This window comes from Vigna radiata, unplaced genomic scaffold (genome assembly GCF_000741045.1).
Source record: "Vigna radiata var. radiata cultivar VC1973A unplaced genomic scaffold, Vradiata_ver6 scaffold_190, whole genome shotgun sequence".
NCBI lineage: Eukaryota > Viridiplantae > Streptophyta > Magnoliopsida > Fabales > Fabaceae > Vigna > Vigna radiata.
Window position 1 is genome coordinate 265,276 of NW_014542194.1, and position 18,020 is coordinate 283,295.

The window sequence follows — 18,020 nt, forward strand, 5'->3', positions numbered from 1 at the left end:
TCACTCACGAGTCTCCACATTACCACTTAGTCATCTCTTCCTCCTCATCTTCCTACTCTTCCCCTTCTTCTATTTTCTTTTTATCCATCTTCCTTTAATAAATAAATAAAAATACATTAAATTTAACGAGAAATTTGTAATCCAAATTTTCGAAGAATTTATAGACAAAATAAAATATAAAATTGTCAATAATTATGATGATAAGATGCTGATAAAAAAATATATTAATAATAAGAATTTAATTTATTTTCTCACGACTTAAATTATTAATGGTTATATTTGTCTATAATAATAATTATAATTTAACGACAAAATTATTTGCTAATAAATTGAAATGTGAAATCGTCAAAAATCATCTATAGATAAGTTTGAGATTATCAACAAATTTGTTTTGATTAATAATATTCTATCATGGAGCAACAAAATTATTTTAGTGGATATTTTTCACGTTGTAACATCTCAATAAATATATTTTGGAAGACCATAAATATATCAAGGAGTTATTAATAATAATATGTTAAAACAGTGGATTAACTAATTTACAGAGTAGGAATATATAAAATATTCCAGAAATATAAACGAATACAAGTTGAAAGTTAAATGATATACTATAAGTCTTAGTCGAACGGTTCTAGCTAGAACACAGACCGAATGACTGTAAAAAAGGAAGCATACCGACCGGTCATCACTACAAGAAAAATCATCATTATCTACGGCCAAAATCCTTATATAAGGCCCAAAATTCGTATATAAAATTTGGTTATATACGGATTACATATGGGAAATCCGTATATAATACTGTCGTAGGTACTGTTATATACGGATAATCCGTATATAAGTTATATACGGATAATCATTGCAGTGAAAAGAATGACAGAACGGTAGACAAAACAGACAACAGAAAGAGCAGGGTAAGCTTATGTAATTTAATTAATCAAATTATACATATCAATTATCACAATCAAATGCCGAACGTATAAAATATAATAAACAAGTACTTTAGACACTGTCCGGACGGTATGAACCATGTAGCTCGTCGTTTCTAGCACCCGGCGTGGTGTAGTATATGAGATACACTCAACAGCTGCCACCCGAGGTTAGTCCTAAAACGACCATCTCAACTTATGGTCGCGGACCTCCTGCCATTCCTACGCATGAATTACCCTCTTCTATATGATGAGGAGTAATCACGGAATATCAGGATAAAAAACGAAGCCAGAGTCTGACCATGTTCATACCTTACAAATCATCACCACTCATGAGATATCCCTCCTAGGATTTCTCTTACATCTTCCATAATTCCATTCATATGCATCTTTACAATTATTCAACTATATATACGGACCCGACCAAATGATAAAACACCTTTCTTTCAAAAATGACCGAACGCTTTATCAAAGGATGAGGTTTTCTTCGAAAGATAGAGTGTTAGACAACACCGAACGGTCAAAACAACAAGAAACTCATAAATGAAAACTGAACGAAAATCAATAATAAACTCATCAATGAAAACCAAACGGACTAACCAACGAAACCCGAATACTTAGAACTTTGACCGAACATTTAAATCTTTGACTGAACGTTTAATAATGGAATGAAGCTCTCTTCACAAGACAAAGTGTTAGCACAAGCCGAACACTCTTCAAGAGAGCGAGTGTCAGTACAAGACCGAACACTCATTTAAAGTAACATTTTCAATATATAACTGAATAATTCACAAACCGAGTGCTTAGTCTATGACCGAGCACTTTACAAACCGAGTGCTTATTCTATGACCGAACACTTTAAAGATTAAATGCTAGTCTATGATCGAGCACTTTACAGACTGAGTGGTTAGTCTATAACCGAACACTTTTAAAGATTTAATGCTAGTCTATGACCGAGCACTTTAAAGATCGAGTGCTTTAAAGACCGAGTGCTTTAAAGACCGACCGAACACTCTAGAGACCGAGTGCTGTAAAGACCGAGTGCTTTAAAGACCGAGTGCTCTGTCTATGACCGAGCACTTTAAATTGTTTCAAGTATGTAATTAAGACAGACAATAATACCGAACGTTCTGAGATAAAACCAAACGGTTACAATCAACTCTAAACAAGAAACACCAAATTCTGCGAAATGTCACAGAGTTAAACCCATTCCTAATTCTACTTAGTTTTTCATGTCATATTTCAAACATCAATACACAAACTCAACATCAAACCAAAGCATCAAACATTAAAACATACAATCAAACATGCAATATTTTAATATAACCAAATCATCAACATACCATCATTCAAGTATATATATAAATGTTATTTTATTTTTGAATATTTGCAACATAATCTAAGCTGCAAATGAAAAGCATTAAGCCAAAGGAAGCACTATAGTAATGATATAAGTAAAAGTAGCAGTACAAGTAGCCTTCACCTGATTTACATTTTAACATTGCATCTTTACCATAGTTTATGCAACAAATTCAAGAGAAGATCAATGACTCATCACAGTACAGATTTGGAAGAAAAAGAGAAGTTGTTTAATCTAAGTTTGTTTGACCAAGACTTCACTGATCACTTTGTCCAAGTTCATGTATGAAAGACCACCAGATCTAGTCTCCTCTTCCACCTTCTTCTTCAACTGCATGACCTTTTGCCTCATCTCCTTTCCTTTCTCTCCTAACATCAATTCATTCACATTTTTCTCCACTTCTTTTCTCTTCACTTTAGTGTCAATTTCAATTCCAATGCCCCATTCACTGCAAATACTTCTGCAGTTTGTTGGCTGATCAGCAAAAAACGGCCAACACAACATGGGCACACCAGCACAAATGCTTTCAATTGTTGAGTTCCATCCACAATGAGTCAAAAATCCACCAATTGAAGGGTGATTCAGCACTTGCTCTTGTGGACACCAGCTTGCAATTAGGCCTCTATTTGATATTTCATTCACAAACTCAGATGACAAAATCATTGAGCCACCAATAACAAGATCAGGCCTAATGATCCATAAAAAGGGTCTCTTGCTGTTGGCCAAACCCCAAGCAAACTCCAAAAGTTGCTCCGGTGTCATAATCGTGATGCTACCAAAATTCACATAAACAACAGAATTAGATTCCTTGGATTTAAGCCATTCAAGGCACTCAGTATCTTCCTTCCAAAGATTGGAACCTGAAGATTCCAAGTGACTCTGTGGACTTTGATTCAAAAATGAAGGGAAAGGGCCAATGGGGTAAACAGAAGGGAGCATAGAAGAGAGAGCCTTCAATGCTTCACTCTCAAGTTCATCAGAAGTATTTATAACAATAGCAGAAGCTTTGGGCACATTATCTGCCATATCAATCAAATTATTTAACATAAAGTTATTTGGATTTGTTGTCCTTATGAAGTCAAGGAGGTCCTTCAGTCTGAAGTTTTTCAAACCTGGAATCCAGTCTACCTTGGTGTCCAAATACCCATTTGTCAAATAACTCTCATCTGCAATCATGATTACAAAGCCCATAGTTACAAGCTCCACATTACAGATGAACATTTTCTTCGTTAGCATGTATTCATCAATTAAAAATAGTAAAGAAAGGCTAAAATTGGAGTGTCAGCAGCCAAAATGTAAAAGTTCACAATTCTCATCAATTATTTGTTAGGCATATATACAAAACATCAACTGTTAATTCTCATCAATTATTGATATTACTTCGTTTAGAGGAACCAGAGCAGAATTACTGGTGTTGTTCATGCACTTTCAAAAGAAAGAGCTTCAATGCATACCTTTGAGTGGTATTAGACCTTTATCAGAAAGAGCACGTAAGTTCATAATAGACACGAAGCAGGTGGCACTGGAAGGTGAAAATAGAAGAAGAGGGAGTGCTAGTTCTTGAGCAGCTTGTATAGTAAAAGTCAAGCTAAAATCAGAAACCAAGCCTGTAACTGGAGGTATAAGGCCAGCAATGGCAGAATCATTGAGTTTAGCAAGAAGTTCACGAAAGGGTTGGAGAAAGTTCTCTCTCACAGATTTACCAAGGGACACTATGTCCTGAGTGACATTAGCAACATCATGTGTGAGAGGAAGACCATCTGGGATTGTCTGAAATTGAAAATCTGGAAGAACATGAAGGGCCTTAAGAGCCCTTGAATTGAGCAAGCGTTTGTAGTTGTATTCAGTGTGGACAAAGGTAATGTGAAAGCCTCTGAGATGAAGTAACTTTGCTAGTCTGAACAAAGGGTTGATATGGCCTTGAACTGGAAATGGTATCAACACTGCGTGTGGCTTTCTCTCTGAAGGGTTACTCATTTGCAATTTTTTTTTCCTTGTATTGTGAAGAGTGTTTTGGAGAATGAGATACAAAGCTTGGAGTTTTATAACGAGGAGTAACCAATCTTTAAAAATAATAAATCATTAAAAAAATATATATGCTGTGTAAAAATATTTAAGAAAATCTATATCAAAATATTTTTTTCTAAAAAGATCGTATTATGAAGCTATTTTGCTAACTTAAAGCCGTGCAACCTCACGTAATGCTGCCAAAATTCACATAAGAGGAGCATCGAACTACTTTTTTCTTTCTAACGTGTTCTCTTTCCCTTATGCCACGTGGATCAAAAAACCACTGAAACATAAGGAAAAACTTCTTTTAACAATATTTTTTTAACAATTTTTTGACAACGCATACGTGACAGTTTATGATTGATCTGTTTTAAATATTTTTTAAATATAAATTCAAATAGACCAATAAAATGATGACACGTATTCCATTGTAAAAAAAATTGTCAAAAAGTGTTGTCAAAATATCATTGTCCGAAACATAAAACCTGGTTGTTGCATGGATTTTTTTCTGATCTGCAAGTCAAAGTCATTTTCGTAGCATGTGTTTTGTTATTGGTCGGAGAGAATCCACGTATATTAAACAAATGGACTATGATATACTATCATTCTTTAATCATTTAACGATCATAATTATTATTATTTTAATTTTAAAATTTCGTTTGTATTTTTTTCAGTTAAATATAATAGTTTCCTATTAAAATGAATTATAAAATAGAAATGAAATAAAAGAAAAAGTTATTGTCAAATAATAATTTTTCATAAATAAATATAAGGTAAATAGTCAGTTCAAAAATTTGTTATATTTTTCTTTTAGAATAATAAGAAAAAAAATTAGAGCTTTTAAAAAATCTTTTCATTTGTTAGTTTTGTCAGAATTTCTTTAATAAGTAATATAATTGAGTGCAGTAGACGAGTCTTGCACAAGCAAGCACAATAGACTATAAGTGTAAAATGTATTAATCTGATGCTAAATGTGTTTTCCATAGTATAGACAATATATGTAAAATACATAAAGCAGAAGATAGGTGAAGTTACGCTTATCAGACTATACCTCTGGTTGAGAGGGGTTGGCGATATGCACATTGGTAACATGCACTCGTAGAGGATGTTGCATGTTTGCACCCAATGGACGACACCCTTCTTGCCTTGCTAGACTAAGTGCACCTTAGAGTGATAAGTGGTTCTTTTGCTAAGGTTGTGGAGTGGAGGTATAGGGAGCAAGGAGAGACATGTGAAAAAGAGAGGAAACATGGTAGGGAACATGAAACATTAACACCTTAATACGCTATTGTCCTTTAGGAGGAAAAAAGCAAGCACAGACTGTCATTTACACATTTTGAAGGGTACATGACGTTGAAATTTTCTCTTTTTCGATATCATAACTATGTAAATTCAGTTTTGTAATCATTTATTACTTTTTTTCTCTCTCTAATGAGCAAAGTGAAATCGAAATAATTCCTTTTTTATGTCAATTTAGTCATTAGATAGAGTAAAAGGTAATAAATTCTTACAAGTGCTCCATACATGTTGTATATGACGTCAGAAAATGGAGAATTACATCCTCGACTTTATCATTGGACATCAAAAGTCTTTTCTGATCACTGGTGGAAAGGATTTGTACAAACATATAATGTCTTTAAGTGTATTCTCAGACGTCTAATACGGAAAATGTTTCTTTGACACTCTCCATTAACACAATTTTGACACACTTCCACGTGTCAAAATTCCATTGCATGGCTGGACATTTTAATTAAAAACCTTTTAAAACATTGCAGAAGGGTATTTTTGGAAGGAAATTTGAATGAAATTTGGAATTGGCGGTTCTACATTTTCATCTTCTTCATTTTGCGAAACCAAGTCTCGCGTCTTCAGGAGTTCATCTCTGCGATTGTCTCATGCATTGGGTTTTTGTGTTGATTTCTGTCACACCCAATCGAAACCAAATAACGAGCGTGTTCATCCGTCTCTGTTGGTAAGCAGTTTCGCGTTTCGCCTTTTGGTTTTGGTTTTGGGTGTTTTTTGCTTCTTGCAGTATATCCCATTGGTTGGGTTGGGGAGGGTTTTTGTGTTTTGGGTTTGGGTTGGGGAGGGTTTATCTGTCTTGTATTGTGCGTTTTTATGCGTTTCGCGTTTTGGTTTTGGTTTTGGGTGTGTTTTGTTTTTTGCAGTATATCCCATTGTTTGGGTTGGGGAGGGTTTTTGTGTTCTGGGTTTGGGTTGGGGAGGGTTTATCTGTCTTGTATTGTGCGTATTTTTGTTTTTATGAACCCTAATAAACCATTGCTGTGTTTTTCTGAAATTTGGGCAGTNGCAATGGACTTTACGAACCCAAAGGTAAGTAACAAATTTTGTTTGGTTACTATTCATATGTTTGTATATAGTTTATTTATATATAGTTTATTTATTTTTTGGTAAGCAATAAAATTTTTTGTTTATAATGTTGTGTAGTGGCGTGTTCGAGTCTCTCTTGATTCATCAATAATTGTTGCTATGAATGGTTTACTGAGAGAAGTGCATGTAGAACGAATTACAATGACACCATTTCGTTGGTGTTTGCGGCTTCGTAAGGCTGTGGAGATTAACTGTGAATTATTGAAGGTCATGTTATGTCGCTGGGCTGGGCATGATATAAGCTTTAGGGTGAGTCATCAATTGGTACCCTTTAGTGTTTTGGATGTTTTCATGACGACCGGTTTAGACATAGGTGGCTTAGAAGTTCCATTTGATGAATATATAGTTGGTTTGGTTGGAGAAATGTTTAATTCAAATAGCACAACTTTATTAGATGTGGTTGAGAAGTTTAATGTGATTGTATTGGACGACAACATTGAGGTTGATGTTGTGTGTAGGCTGTATATATTTGTTTGTTTTTTTCTTTCCTAGGAAGTCGAAGGTTATTGCTAACATGCCTTCAAAAGTGTTAGACGACATAGATAGTTTGTGTTTATACGATTGGGCGACCGGTGTTCATAAATACCTTGTAGATAACTTGAATAAATGTATGAAAAAGATAATGTCCGGAAAGATCGCCAGCGCAGTCGGTCTTAGTGGGAATGTGGCTGTTTTGCAGGTAAGATGGTTGNTTCGTAGTTTTTTAAACACCTTTGTATTGTAATGTAAAATATGGTTCACTGTAAGTTATTTTNTTATTGTAGGCTTGGGCTGTTGAGAGGCTTTCTTTGGACGGTAATCCAAGTCATAGGAGGTTTCCTCGCATGTTGCGTTGGTTCTCCTATAAAACAAGATATTATGAAAAAATTGAAGAATTGTTTATGACTGCAGATGTAAGTATTCGATGCATATCCTTTTATGTTTTATTTAAATTGTTGATGGTTTTAATGTACAAATAAATGTGTAATAGGTAAACTTGGAGTGGTATATTCGGCTTCGTGATCGTCAAATGCCTGAAATTATTGCGGCTTTTGATATGTTTGAAGGAGGAACAGATTTAGGAACACAGCCGAAACGAGCGAGACCTGACGAGTTAGATGACGATACCTCGGATGACGGCACGTTTGAAGGAAATTTGGATGAGAGATTGAAGAAAAATACTAAAGAATTGATAGCCTTGAATTCAAGGCTTGCTTCTTTGACGAAGGAGTTATTTGAAATACGTCAAAGGCAAANTTGTAAGGAAGATGTTTGTAATGAAGAATTTGTTGGTGGATGTGATGAAGAAGCAGTGGGTGGAGTTCCTGAAGAAGTCTTTGATGAAGAAGTTNTTGGTGGAGGTGATGAAGAACGAATGGGTGGAGTTGCCGAAGAAGTCTTAAATGAAGAAGGGGTTGTTGGAGGTAATGATGAAGTTTTTGGTGGCGGATTGCAAGGAGACCTCACAGCTGCCTTTGATGAAGAAGTTGTACGGGATGTAGGAGGTGGAAATCATGTTCTTGACCTTATTGAAATTAATGATGATGGAGAAGCGGAGGCACCAAAAGCATTGGTTGTCGCCCCTCTGCGTAGTATTGTTGGTGATCCTAGGTCTACCATCAATATTGACCAACTGTACGTCGCTGTCAGCGTTAGAGATAGAGCGTATAGGTTAGTAAATTTTATTTTGGTTTTATATAGTTTTATGGCCATATCATACAATTAATAAGTACATTTTTATATTAAGGATCGTCTGTGAGATAATTAGGCAGACACTGAGCACAACATCTATTAACACCTTAGGTCCTTATAAATACGTTGATAACATGGTAAGTATTTTTTTGGATTAGTTGATTTATATTGTGCTGTATTCATTTGAAATCATTGATGAACTATGTATGTGTAGTTGGTTCTATTTGCAACCACCATATTTATGCACTACGAGAAAAGGAGGACCGGGATTGTGAAGAGGATCCTTTTCAGTTCTTTATATGCGGTAAGTTGTTGTTTATAGAAATTTGTCATGGTGGTGTCATTTTACAAATAAAGTGTTAGTCGTTAGGCATTGATGATGGCTGTATTTGAACCTATTTGTAGGACCTTATAATCAGTGATTATTTGAAAAAGGATAAAAATCGACGTGTTTTCAGTCTTCACAATTACAGCAGCTGTTTGCGTGCCGAATACTTTGGCCTTCAAGACATTGCAACAGCTGACTTTGTGAGTCAGGTTTAATTTCAGTTGTGTATGTGGTTGTATTTCACATTTAGCAGGTCATGATGTTTTCAGTTTTCCTTTGTTTCTTTAATAGTAGTTGTTTCTTCCATTTTGCCATGACAATCATTGGTGGTGCTACGTAGTCAAACTAAGCACATTAGAGATATATGTTCTGGACTCTCTGCTGAAGGCTGTAAGAAACCGGAAAAAGATAGACAGTCATGTGGTATGTGTAATAAAATTGAATAATGTTATTGACTTTGTTTAAATAATGTATTGTCAACGTCTTACTGTTATTTGTACATTGTAGGGTGAAAACCTTGCTCGATTTTTTTGCTTGTTGTACAACAGACCGGAAGGCAGTATTGGACCTCTGTCTGTTGTACAAGCAAACATCTCTTCCCAACCAAACCTGTAAGCTTTAAATTCAATGATTTGTTGTTGTAAGTAATGAAGTTTTCAGAATTGGTCGTTGAGTACTTATTTATTCCTTTCAGGCATGACTGTGGAGTTATAATGTTGCAAGCAATGCAAATTTGGGATGGTTCGAATAAATTCAATGGGAAAAGCATCCCCAATTACTCTAATGTAAGGAGTAGATAACATTTTCATTATTTTTTGATGATTTCATTTCAACTGACTAGTTCAATAATTTTCTTTCAGGAGGAATTGCTTGCAATAAGAAAGCAATACGTTTATGATTGGATCTTGGATAACGACAACATAAGAATACTTGATGCGCTGGAGGTGTACGGATTGTTGTAGGACATTTGTTGTTTTATAAAAATGTAGGCCAATTTCTTTTTGTATAGTTTGTTAGATACACAAACGTATATGAATACATTGTGGAAATTACTATTGTAATAATATTATTGACTTGAAGGTTTTTATGTCAGAATATATAGATGAATTTTCATTCATGATTGATGTCGACCTTTATATATGTCGAAATTATAAAACAAGTGTAATTTTCATTACGAGAAGCTTTAGCTTTATAAAAGACCATTGTAATCGTTTTGCGGGCTTTGTAAAGGATTGCAAGAATTATGTGGCACATTTGCACGTCCTTGTGGCTGATTGGGGGAGCACCTATGCTTCAAAAAGGACCTAAGTCTTAGTTGGTGCTGATTTAGCTGTTTAAAGCAGCCTGATAATCGTTTACAGATCCCTGTAAACGATTACCCGTATCAACTTCCACATTTGCACGTCCCAATGTACTGAAGGAACCACCAAATTACACCTGAGGGACCACTGGGTGAAATGTGGGTTTTGAAGTCCAGAAACACTTGGTTTTTGCTCCTAACAATGATTTTTTGGGACACTTATGTTGATGTTGATGTGTATGGAACCCAATGATTCATTTGGAGAGCACCCATGCTTCAAAGACCACCTAATTGTCACTTGGTGAAGTTTTAGCTGTTTAAAGCAGCCTGGTAATCGTTTACAGATCCCTGTAAACGATTACCCGTATCAACTTCCACATTTGCACGTCCCAATGTACTGAAGGAACCACCAAATTACACTTGAGGGACCACTGGGTGAAATTTGGGTTTTAAAGTCCAGAAACACTTGGTTTTTGCTCCTAACAATGATTTTCTGTGACACTTATGTTGATGTTGATGTGTATGGAACCCAATGATTCATTTGGAGAGCACCCATGCTTCAAAGACCACTTAATTGTGACTTGGGGAAGTTTTACCTGTTTAAACCAGCCTGGTAATCGTTTACAGAGCCTGGTAAACGATTACCCGTATGAACTTGGACATTTGCACGTCCCAATGTACTGAAGGAACCACCAAATTACACCTGAAGGACCATTGGGTGAAATCTGGGTTTTGAAGTCCAGAAACACTTGGTTGTTGCTCCAAACAATGATTATCTGTGACACTTATGTTGAAGTTCATGTGTATGCCACCCAATGGATTCATTTGGGGAGCACCCATGCTTCAAAGACCACCTAATTGTGACTTGGTGAAGTTTTACCTGTTTAAACCAGCCTGGTAATCGTTTACAGAGCCTTGTAAACGATTACCCGTATCAACTTGCACATTTGCACATCCCAATGTACTGAAGGAACCACCAAATTACACCTGAAGGACCACTGGGTGAAATCTGGGTTTTGAAGTCCAGAAACACTTGCTGTTTGCTCCAAACAATGACTAAGTGCCAGAGTTATCTTCTATGTTAGTTGGGTGATAATGTTTCATATTAAATAAATCAATCACATTGGCTTCTTAAGTGACAAAATAAAACCACGGGATTCGAACAAAATTAAATAATTTCCAACATAACATGAACGAAAATATTACATTCAGGACATAACATTAGTCAATCACAAAAGACAATAACATTGNGTTTACAAACACAAATGCATTACAAAAGACAACACTTAACAACAGTAATCCACTAANGACTATAACATTGTCACCTACAGATAACTTTAATGCATAACAACAATTTGAACAGTAATCCTTAAACTTCTGGTTGTTTGGATGATGATGTTGATGCTTGGTCAGTTGGTGGAACAAATTTTCTGAGGATGGCTGCGACATCGACATTGTTTTCTGCCCACATCGGAAGTCGAATAACAGGTTTTGGCGTTGCCTCGACCAAGGCAAGTGTTGGAGGACCAATATCTGGTGCAAAAACCTTGACTATGTTGCGGTGAGTGATATTCAAGTACTTGTTTGTCCCAATTGCACAGAAGGAATTAACCTATTTGAAGGGAACCATAATTTATTTACTATATAAATATCACATGAAATAATTGCACGACAATAAAGGTTATGTTTTTTTAAAAGTGTAAATGAAGTAAGCAATATTTGGTTTACAAGATTTAGTATGATGACTGAGCCAACTTTAATATTGTCTCCAAATTGGGGATCCTGAAGAACTTTATGGTGCAATGAAGCCTTCATCACAGCGGATGGGTCCTGCTGACATTCAATGAATCATAATTTTATTGTGGGTCAAAAGTACCAATTTGTCATATTTAATACCTTAACAGTCAAAAACATGTCTCCCAGGCCATTGGGAGTGCACTCCTTNACTAAGCAAGCAACACATGGAAGGGTCTGCATTTTTTTAGCCTCTTTCAGTAGGTTGACGTTCTCCATTTTTCCATCAGCAACAAGTCCTACAATACTCATAATAATGTCAATAACCAAACATGTATAAAAAAACAACCACCTACTAAACTTATTTAATTTCAAAACATAACGTACCATGGTGTTCAATATACATTTGGGCCCACTTCCAACCATTGGTGTTGAAATCTCTTTCGTATGTAGCTTGAGCAACCTCATTGGCGAATTCTTGAGTNGATTTTGGTTGTTCAGTATTTTGCCTATTCAGAATGGCAGCTTGAACATTCCCAGCAGGTCCAGGTATAAGTGACTTGGAAGAATCACATTTCTTAAGAAATGATTCCAGAACATCATCATCGTANACAAGATCCTCCCATGCATCCATGATAGTTACTTTCACTGTCTGCAAGAGTTTGAAACGGATGGAAGAAAGAGAACGAGATTAGTAATTTGGTTTATGAAATTTTAAATTAAACATAATATTTACCTAGAGAGGCCCTTCAGTAGATGGAATAAGCAAGTGGGTTTGAGTGACATATATAGACACTTGTGGACCAAATGGATGACAGAAAATTTGAATAAAAAAATTATTTTATTTAATCAGTTATCCCGTTTTGGTGATGGCATTAATGATGATACATAGTTTGCTTTAGAAAGTTTCTTTCATCATTGCACAAAAAGATGAAAGTCAAAGTGAATATGCAAGACAAATTGTGATACCTGAATTGGTAGTAAAGAAAGTTTAAAGCAAAAAGTTAGTCCCCTTTCAGCTAAGAATGACATTGCATTAAATGTGGGTAAAGTAAAGTTACGTGCATTAAATGTGGGGAACGAGAAAAGACAACTTTTTTATGACGAAATTAAATGCAAGGATCCTTAGTGAAATCAAATCAAATCCAATTTTGCTTCTTCAAGTTAACTTTGATTGTACTCTGTGCCTTCCAACATACGCTTCTTCCCTCCAAAATAACCTGCTTTTGTCTCCCGTAAGGTCTCCTCTCTCTTTCTCATTACTTCCTTCAACCACCTTTCGTCGTTCAAGCACAACGGATTAATGGGCAGCTCTGGAGTTTGGTGAAGAGCACTTCAAAATCAATTAAGGAGGTCGAGGTGAGTGCATTTAGAAGGTTGGTGAGGTTCAACATAACATCATTTAAGGCACCTACTATGAATGAATGTCAATCTTTTCACTTAAAACCACAGTTAATATTATTCTTAAGGTCAACATGTTAGCCATCTACATATTTTGTACTTGTTAAGGTTTTACGATGTTCACTATTATTTCCTATGTATAATATTTTGTTCACTTAACTTGTTTGGAAACTTGTACACAATATGTAATGTTTCAGACTTTGATCACAGTTGGCTGAGTTGTTTCTCATGGATATATCCCCAAATGAGGTGTACGACAGAACACAGTCCAATGGTGATCGTGGTGAAAGCTATGACACTTGTCAGGGCGAGGAGCCTAGGATTAATATGTGTTTTGATACAATGCAAGATGCAAAGAAATTTTACACCAATTACGCAATTAGTTGTGGATTTGCTGTGAGAACCAGAACTTCAAAAAAAGATGAGGATAATAATCTGAACTACTTGAGATTAGTTTGTTCAAGGGAAGGGAAATATGTATCTGNCATCAAACCTGAGGTGAAAACACTCCCAAGTCAGACTAATCAATGTCCAGCTGGCATTACCATCACAAGAAAGGGTGATAAATGTTTAATANAAACGGTCTTCTTAGAACACAGCCACGAGTTATGCCCGAATACGTCTAAGCTAATCCCAGGGAATAGGAAATTGAGCATGCAAGCCAAGCACACGCTGCAGGTAAATGACGATGCGGGAGTTCGGATAAATAAGAGTTACCTTAGCATCGTTACCGATGCAGGGGGATTTGAAAACATGGACTTTATTGAACGAGATGCACGCAACTACATTGTGCAACACAGACGATCTTTATGTAAAGACGGTGACGGTCAAGCGCTACTAAGACACTTTTCTTCAATGAAGGATTTGAACAACGACTTCTTCTACGACATAGCATTGAACGAAGGAAATAAAATATGTAGTGTGTTTTGGGCAGATGCAAGAAGTAGAGCTGCATGTGCGGAATTTGGTGATGTGGTGTCCTTCGACACCACTTACTTGACAAATAAGTACGACATGCCCTTTGCACCGTTTGTTGGACTTAACCACCATGGTCACTCCATCTTACTTGGATGTGGATTGCTTTCTTCCGAAGATACCATGTCATTTGTTTGGTTGTTTGAGTGTTGGTTGAGATGCATGGGAAATAAGCCACCTGATGGCATAATAACTGATCAATGCAGGGCAATGGCTAATGCCATTGAACAGGTTTTCCCTCAAACAAGACACAGGTGGTGTTTATGGCACATAATGAAGAAGTTGCCAGAGAAATTTGCAGGATACAAAAATTATGTCGCCATCAAAACAGATATACACGCGCTTGTATATGACTGTGGGTCGCAGATAGACTTTGAAAATGGATGGGAAGAACTACTGATAAAGCATTCATTGGAGGGTAATGATTGGTTATGTCATCTTTATGATGAAAGACGGAAATGGGTACCTTGTTACTTAAGGAATGATTTCTGGGCGGGTATGTCAACAACACAAAGAAGTGAGGGCATGAATGCTTTCTTTGATGGATTCATCAATTCAAGCACCACACTTCAACAATTCGTGGTACAATTTGACAATGCCCTTAGAGTTAAGGCACAAAAANAAATACAGGCTGACTTCTGCTCCCTGAACACCACGGTTGGTTGTGGCTCGCAGTCACCAATTGAGAGACAATTTCAGTTGGAGTACACACATGAAAAGTTTGAGGAAGTCCAAACAGAGTTTCGCTCTCGCATGAATTGTTTTATCAAGAACACTNTTAAGAACAATTTACTTAATACGTACACAGTCAAAGAGGAACGCATGTTTGAGGGGAAATGTGCCGATAAATATTATATAGTTGAATTTGATCCACTAACTAAAAGTAACACATGTTCTTGCCTCTTATTTGAGTTCAAAGGCATCATTTGTCGGCATTCGTTGTTAGTATTTGGTCAGGAAGATGTCTNCAATGTGCCATCCAAATACATTCTTCGACGATGGAGTAAAAATATCCGTAGAAGGCACACACTCATTAGAGCAGTGTACGCTACCTCAAACCATCAACCTACAATGGAAAGATACCAACATTTGTGCAAAAAATTCTATGACATAGCGGAGGTCGCTTGTGAGTCCGAGGTTCTTTCAAATGACTTAGAAAAAGATCTTCAATCGCTTGCTAAAAAATTTGGTTGTAGTTCATCCATGTGTACTAAGATTATTACTGACGGCGATGAATTGAGATATGGATATCCACTACCCAATCCGCGTCCAGAAAATGCAGGGGAAAATGATGATGTACTTGTCCACAGCCCTTTAGCAGTGAAGCGAAAAGGACGACCTCGGACAAACAGGTTGAAGTCCAGCGTGGAAAAGAGAACAAGAAAAGGAAGAACTCCTTCAGCAAAAAAGTCTTCACCACCACTTCCACAGTACAATGTGAGTCATTATATTTTTATATATTACCTTTTTAAGAACTTCGTTTTGCAAATGGTATGCAAATGAACTTTTTTTAATTCAGGAAACAACATTCGATGACGTTACACAAAGTGCCGAGGTCGTTCCATTTACATACCAATTATCAGAGCAATCCGGCGTGGTTCCATCAGGATTTATGTCGTTGTTATCATCTGTACATAACACTATCGACAATACTCTAGGTGGTTGAATTTAACTGTATTGTTGGTTTTGGACCTACCAAGGTGAGGTTAAGGTGTAATATTTTAATGGTAAATGAAAATTTTTTGCATACACAAACTCAATGGTGCTTAATTGCTCTTTTATTTGCATGAAAAATGCAGTTGTAATCGATTACCATATATATGTAAACGATTACATCATGCCCTGCATCTTTTAAATAGCAGCAGTTTTAATTTTGTTCACCACGTACCACTAATTAGGGTTAACCGCCCACTACTCCTGTTTTTAAACTACCCATCCGCTACTTTTGTTCAACTTTCAAAATTGTTTGCCCTACCATGGCTGATCGCGCAAAAAAGAAACAAAAGGGAAGTACATCCCGTGGAGGTCGTCGTCGTCGTAGTCCGACACCATCCCCCCCAAGGTCTCCAACGCCACCACCTCCATCACTCAACAATCAACTGTTCTCCTCTGCTGCACAATATGAAAANTTTGTTAATCATTTTGTCAATCGAGGGATTTTGGAAAGCAAATACCTCGAAGAGGAATTTTTTGAGGTACGTAATTTTGATTTCTATGTCCTTTTACGAGAGGCGGGACTCACCAAATTTGTATGTTTAAGCAAACCATTCTACCACCCACAATTAGTGAGAGTCTTTTACAACAACTTGGATATTTCGAGCACGGGTGTTATTAGAAGCGAAGTGAAAGGGGTGAAAATCAGGGTCAGCCCAACTCTTTTTGAACAACTGACTTATCTTCCATGTAATGGAGTTCTTTTTGAACGGGGCGTTGTTGATGAGTGGAAGGATGACTACAACTACCTTACTGCAAGAGATGAAATTTGTAAGGACGATGCTGTCATCAATAACAGAGTGCTTGCTGGGAGGTTGAAGGTACAACCAAGAATACNNCATTACGTGTTAACAAAAATTTTAATTCCTCGTTTCACGAATATAGGTCAGGCTTCGCATGATGACATTAGACTGATATGGGCCCTTATGCAATCAAAGGAAATTAACTGGGGACATGTAATCCGCTATAGAATGAAGAAGGCATTACCTGACAACCAACTGCTGCCTTACCCTCATTTGATATCCATATTCATGGAACACTTTCATGTCCCTGTTGATGGTGATCCAACTGTCGAGGTCGAAGACAAACAAAGGATAGGATATGAAACTGTGACCTCCTTTGGCTNTGTGCAGAATGAAGAGGGAGTATGGGTTCCAAAAGACAACACACCCAATGAACAACATCACCCCCCAAGGGATCGACAAAATGAACAACCAACTTCTTCCACAACACTTAACGATGTCATAGAACGCATTGAACAACTGCAGACGTACGTTGGTTCAAGAATGGATGCCCTAGATTCCAGACTTGCTAACATTGAGAGTCGTCAACAGCAGTCTGCACCAGCCCCCTTTCATCATTTTACTTCTTAGTTATAGTTTCCTGTTTTGATGTATTTGCTTTCATTGACAACAGTTGTGTCTTTGATCAGTATTGTACTCTTTAATTTATGTGAACTTGGTTTGGCAATTTCAGTGTTTAATGAGTAATTGTGTTGTTTAATTTGTCTTCTTACATGTTACAATGACATGTTACAATTTCTTAATTAAGAATATATTTTTCATAGGTAAAAAACGCTTAAACAATACGCAAAACATCCCAAAAAGAATTAAAACACAACAAATTCTGTCAATTCACCCTTCATTCAGGACGTGGTCCTCTGTGTGATTTTTGGTGGCTCCTACAGATGGTCAGGACGTGCAAAAACCTCAGCAGGCTCGCGTAATCGTTTACACTGCAATGTAAACGATTACAATGCAGTTTTTCACACAGAACTTTGCATAACTTCAATTTTCCCAATGTTATGATCAAGTCTCCAACCCCCACCTGCATTGGGAGTCCAAAAAAACTAATTTTAAACCAGAACTAAGTCAATAAGATCCCAAAAAGAATTAAAACACAAGAAATTCTGTCACTTCACTCTTCATTCAGCACGTGGTCCCCTGTGTGATTTTTGGTGGCTCCTACAGATGGTCAGGACGTGCAAAAACCTCAGCAGGCTCGCGTAATCGTTTACAATGGATTGTAAACGGTTACAATGCAGTTTTTCACACAGAACTTTGCATAACTTCTATTTTCCCAATGTTATGATGAATTCTCCAACCCCCACCTGCAATGGGGTTCCAAAAACACTAATTTTAAACCAGAACTAAGTCAATAAGATCCCAAAAAGGACTTAAAACACAAGAAATTCTGTCAATTCACTCTTCA

At 36.6% G+C, this 18,020-nt stretch overlaps 3 protein-coding genes across 3 annotated transcripts; 2 read left to right on the forward strand and 1 right to left on the reverse strand.

The window, feature by feature from the left end:
• Positions 1-2,386: 2,386 nt before the first annotated feature.
• On the reverse strand, positions 2,387-4,263 carry LOC106779303 (7-deoxyloganetin glucosyltransferase-like). The gene is made up of 2 exons (XM_014667391.1): positions 3,741-4,263; positions 2,387-3,452 (listed from the first exon to the last, which is right to left on the reverse strand). The coding sequence occupies exons 1-2, from the start codon at positions 4,261-4,263 to the stop codon at positions 2,521-2,523; spliced, it is 1,455 nt and encodes a 484-aa protein (XP_014522877.1). The 3' UTR covers positions 2,387-2,520.
• A 3,433-nt stretch (positions 4,264-7,696) lies between these two features.
• LOC111240794 lies at positions 7,697-9,648 on the forward strand. Its single transcript, XM_022776538.1, has 8 exons — positions 7,697-8,337; positions 8,435-8,495; positions 8,573-8,662; positions 8,764-8,886; positions 8,981-9,109; positions 9,194-9,297; positions 9,381-9,471; positions 9,547-9,648. Exons 1-8 carry the CDS (start codon positions 7,697-7,699, stop codon positions 9,646-9,648), a joined length of 1,341 nt encoding a protein of 446 aa, XP_022632259.1.
• A 3,701-nt stretch (positions 9,649-13,349) lies between these two features.
• On the forward strand, positions 13,350-15,762 carry LOC106779280 (protein FAR1-RELATED SEQUENCE 5-like). Its single transcript, XM_014667360.1, has 2 exons — positions 13,350-15,533; positions 15,616-15,762. Exons 1-2 carry the CDS (start codon positions 13,350-13,352, stop codon positions 15,760-15,762), a joined length of 2,331 nt encoding a protein of 776 aa, XP_014522846.1.
• The last annotated feature ends 2,258 nt before the right edge of the window (positions 15,763-18,020 follow it).

Bases quoted from the DNA above. Each gene is read 5' to 3' on its own strand.
- LOC106779303 (XM_014667391.1), bottom strand. From the start codon at position 4,263: ATGAGTAACCCTTCAGAGAGAAAGCCACACGCAGTGTTGATACCATTT. The intron at 3,453-3,740 runs GTATGCATTGAA...TCATGATTGCAG, and splicing joins AGGTCTAATACCACTCAAAG to ATGAGAGTTATTTGACAAAT.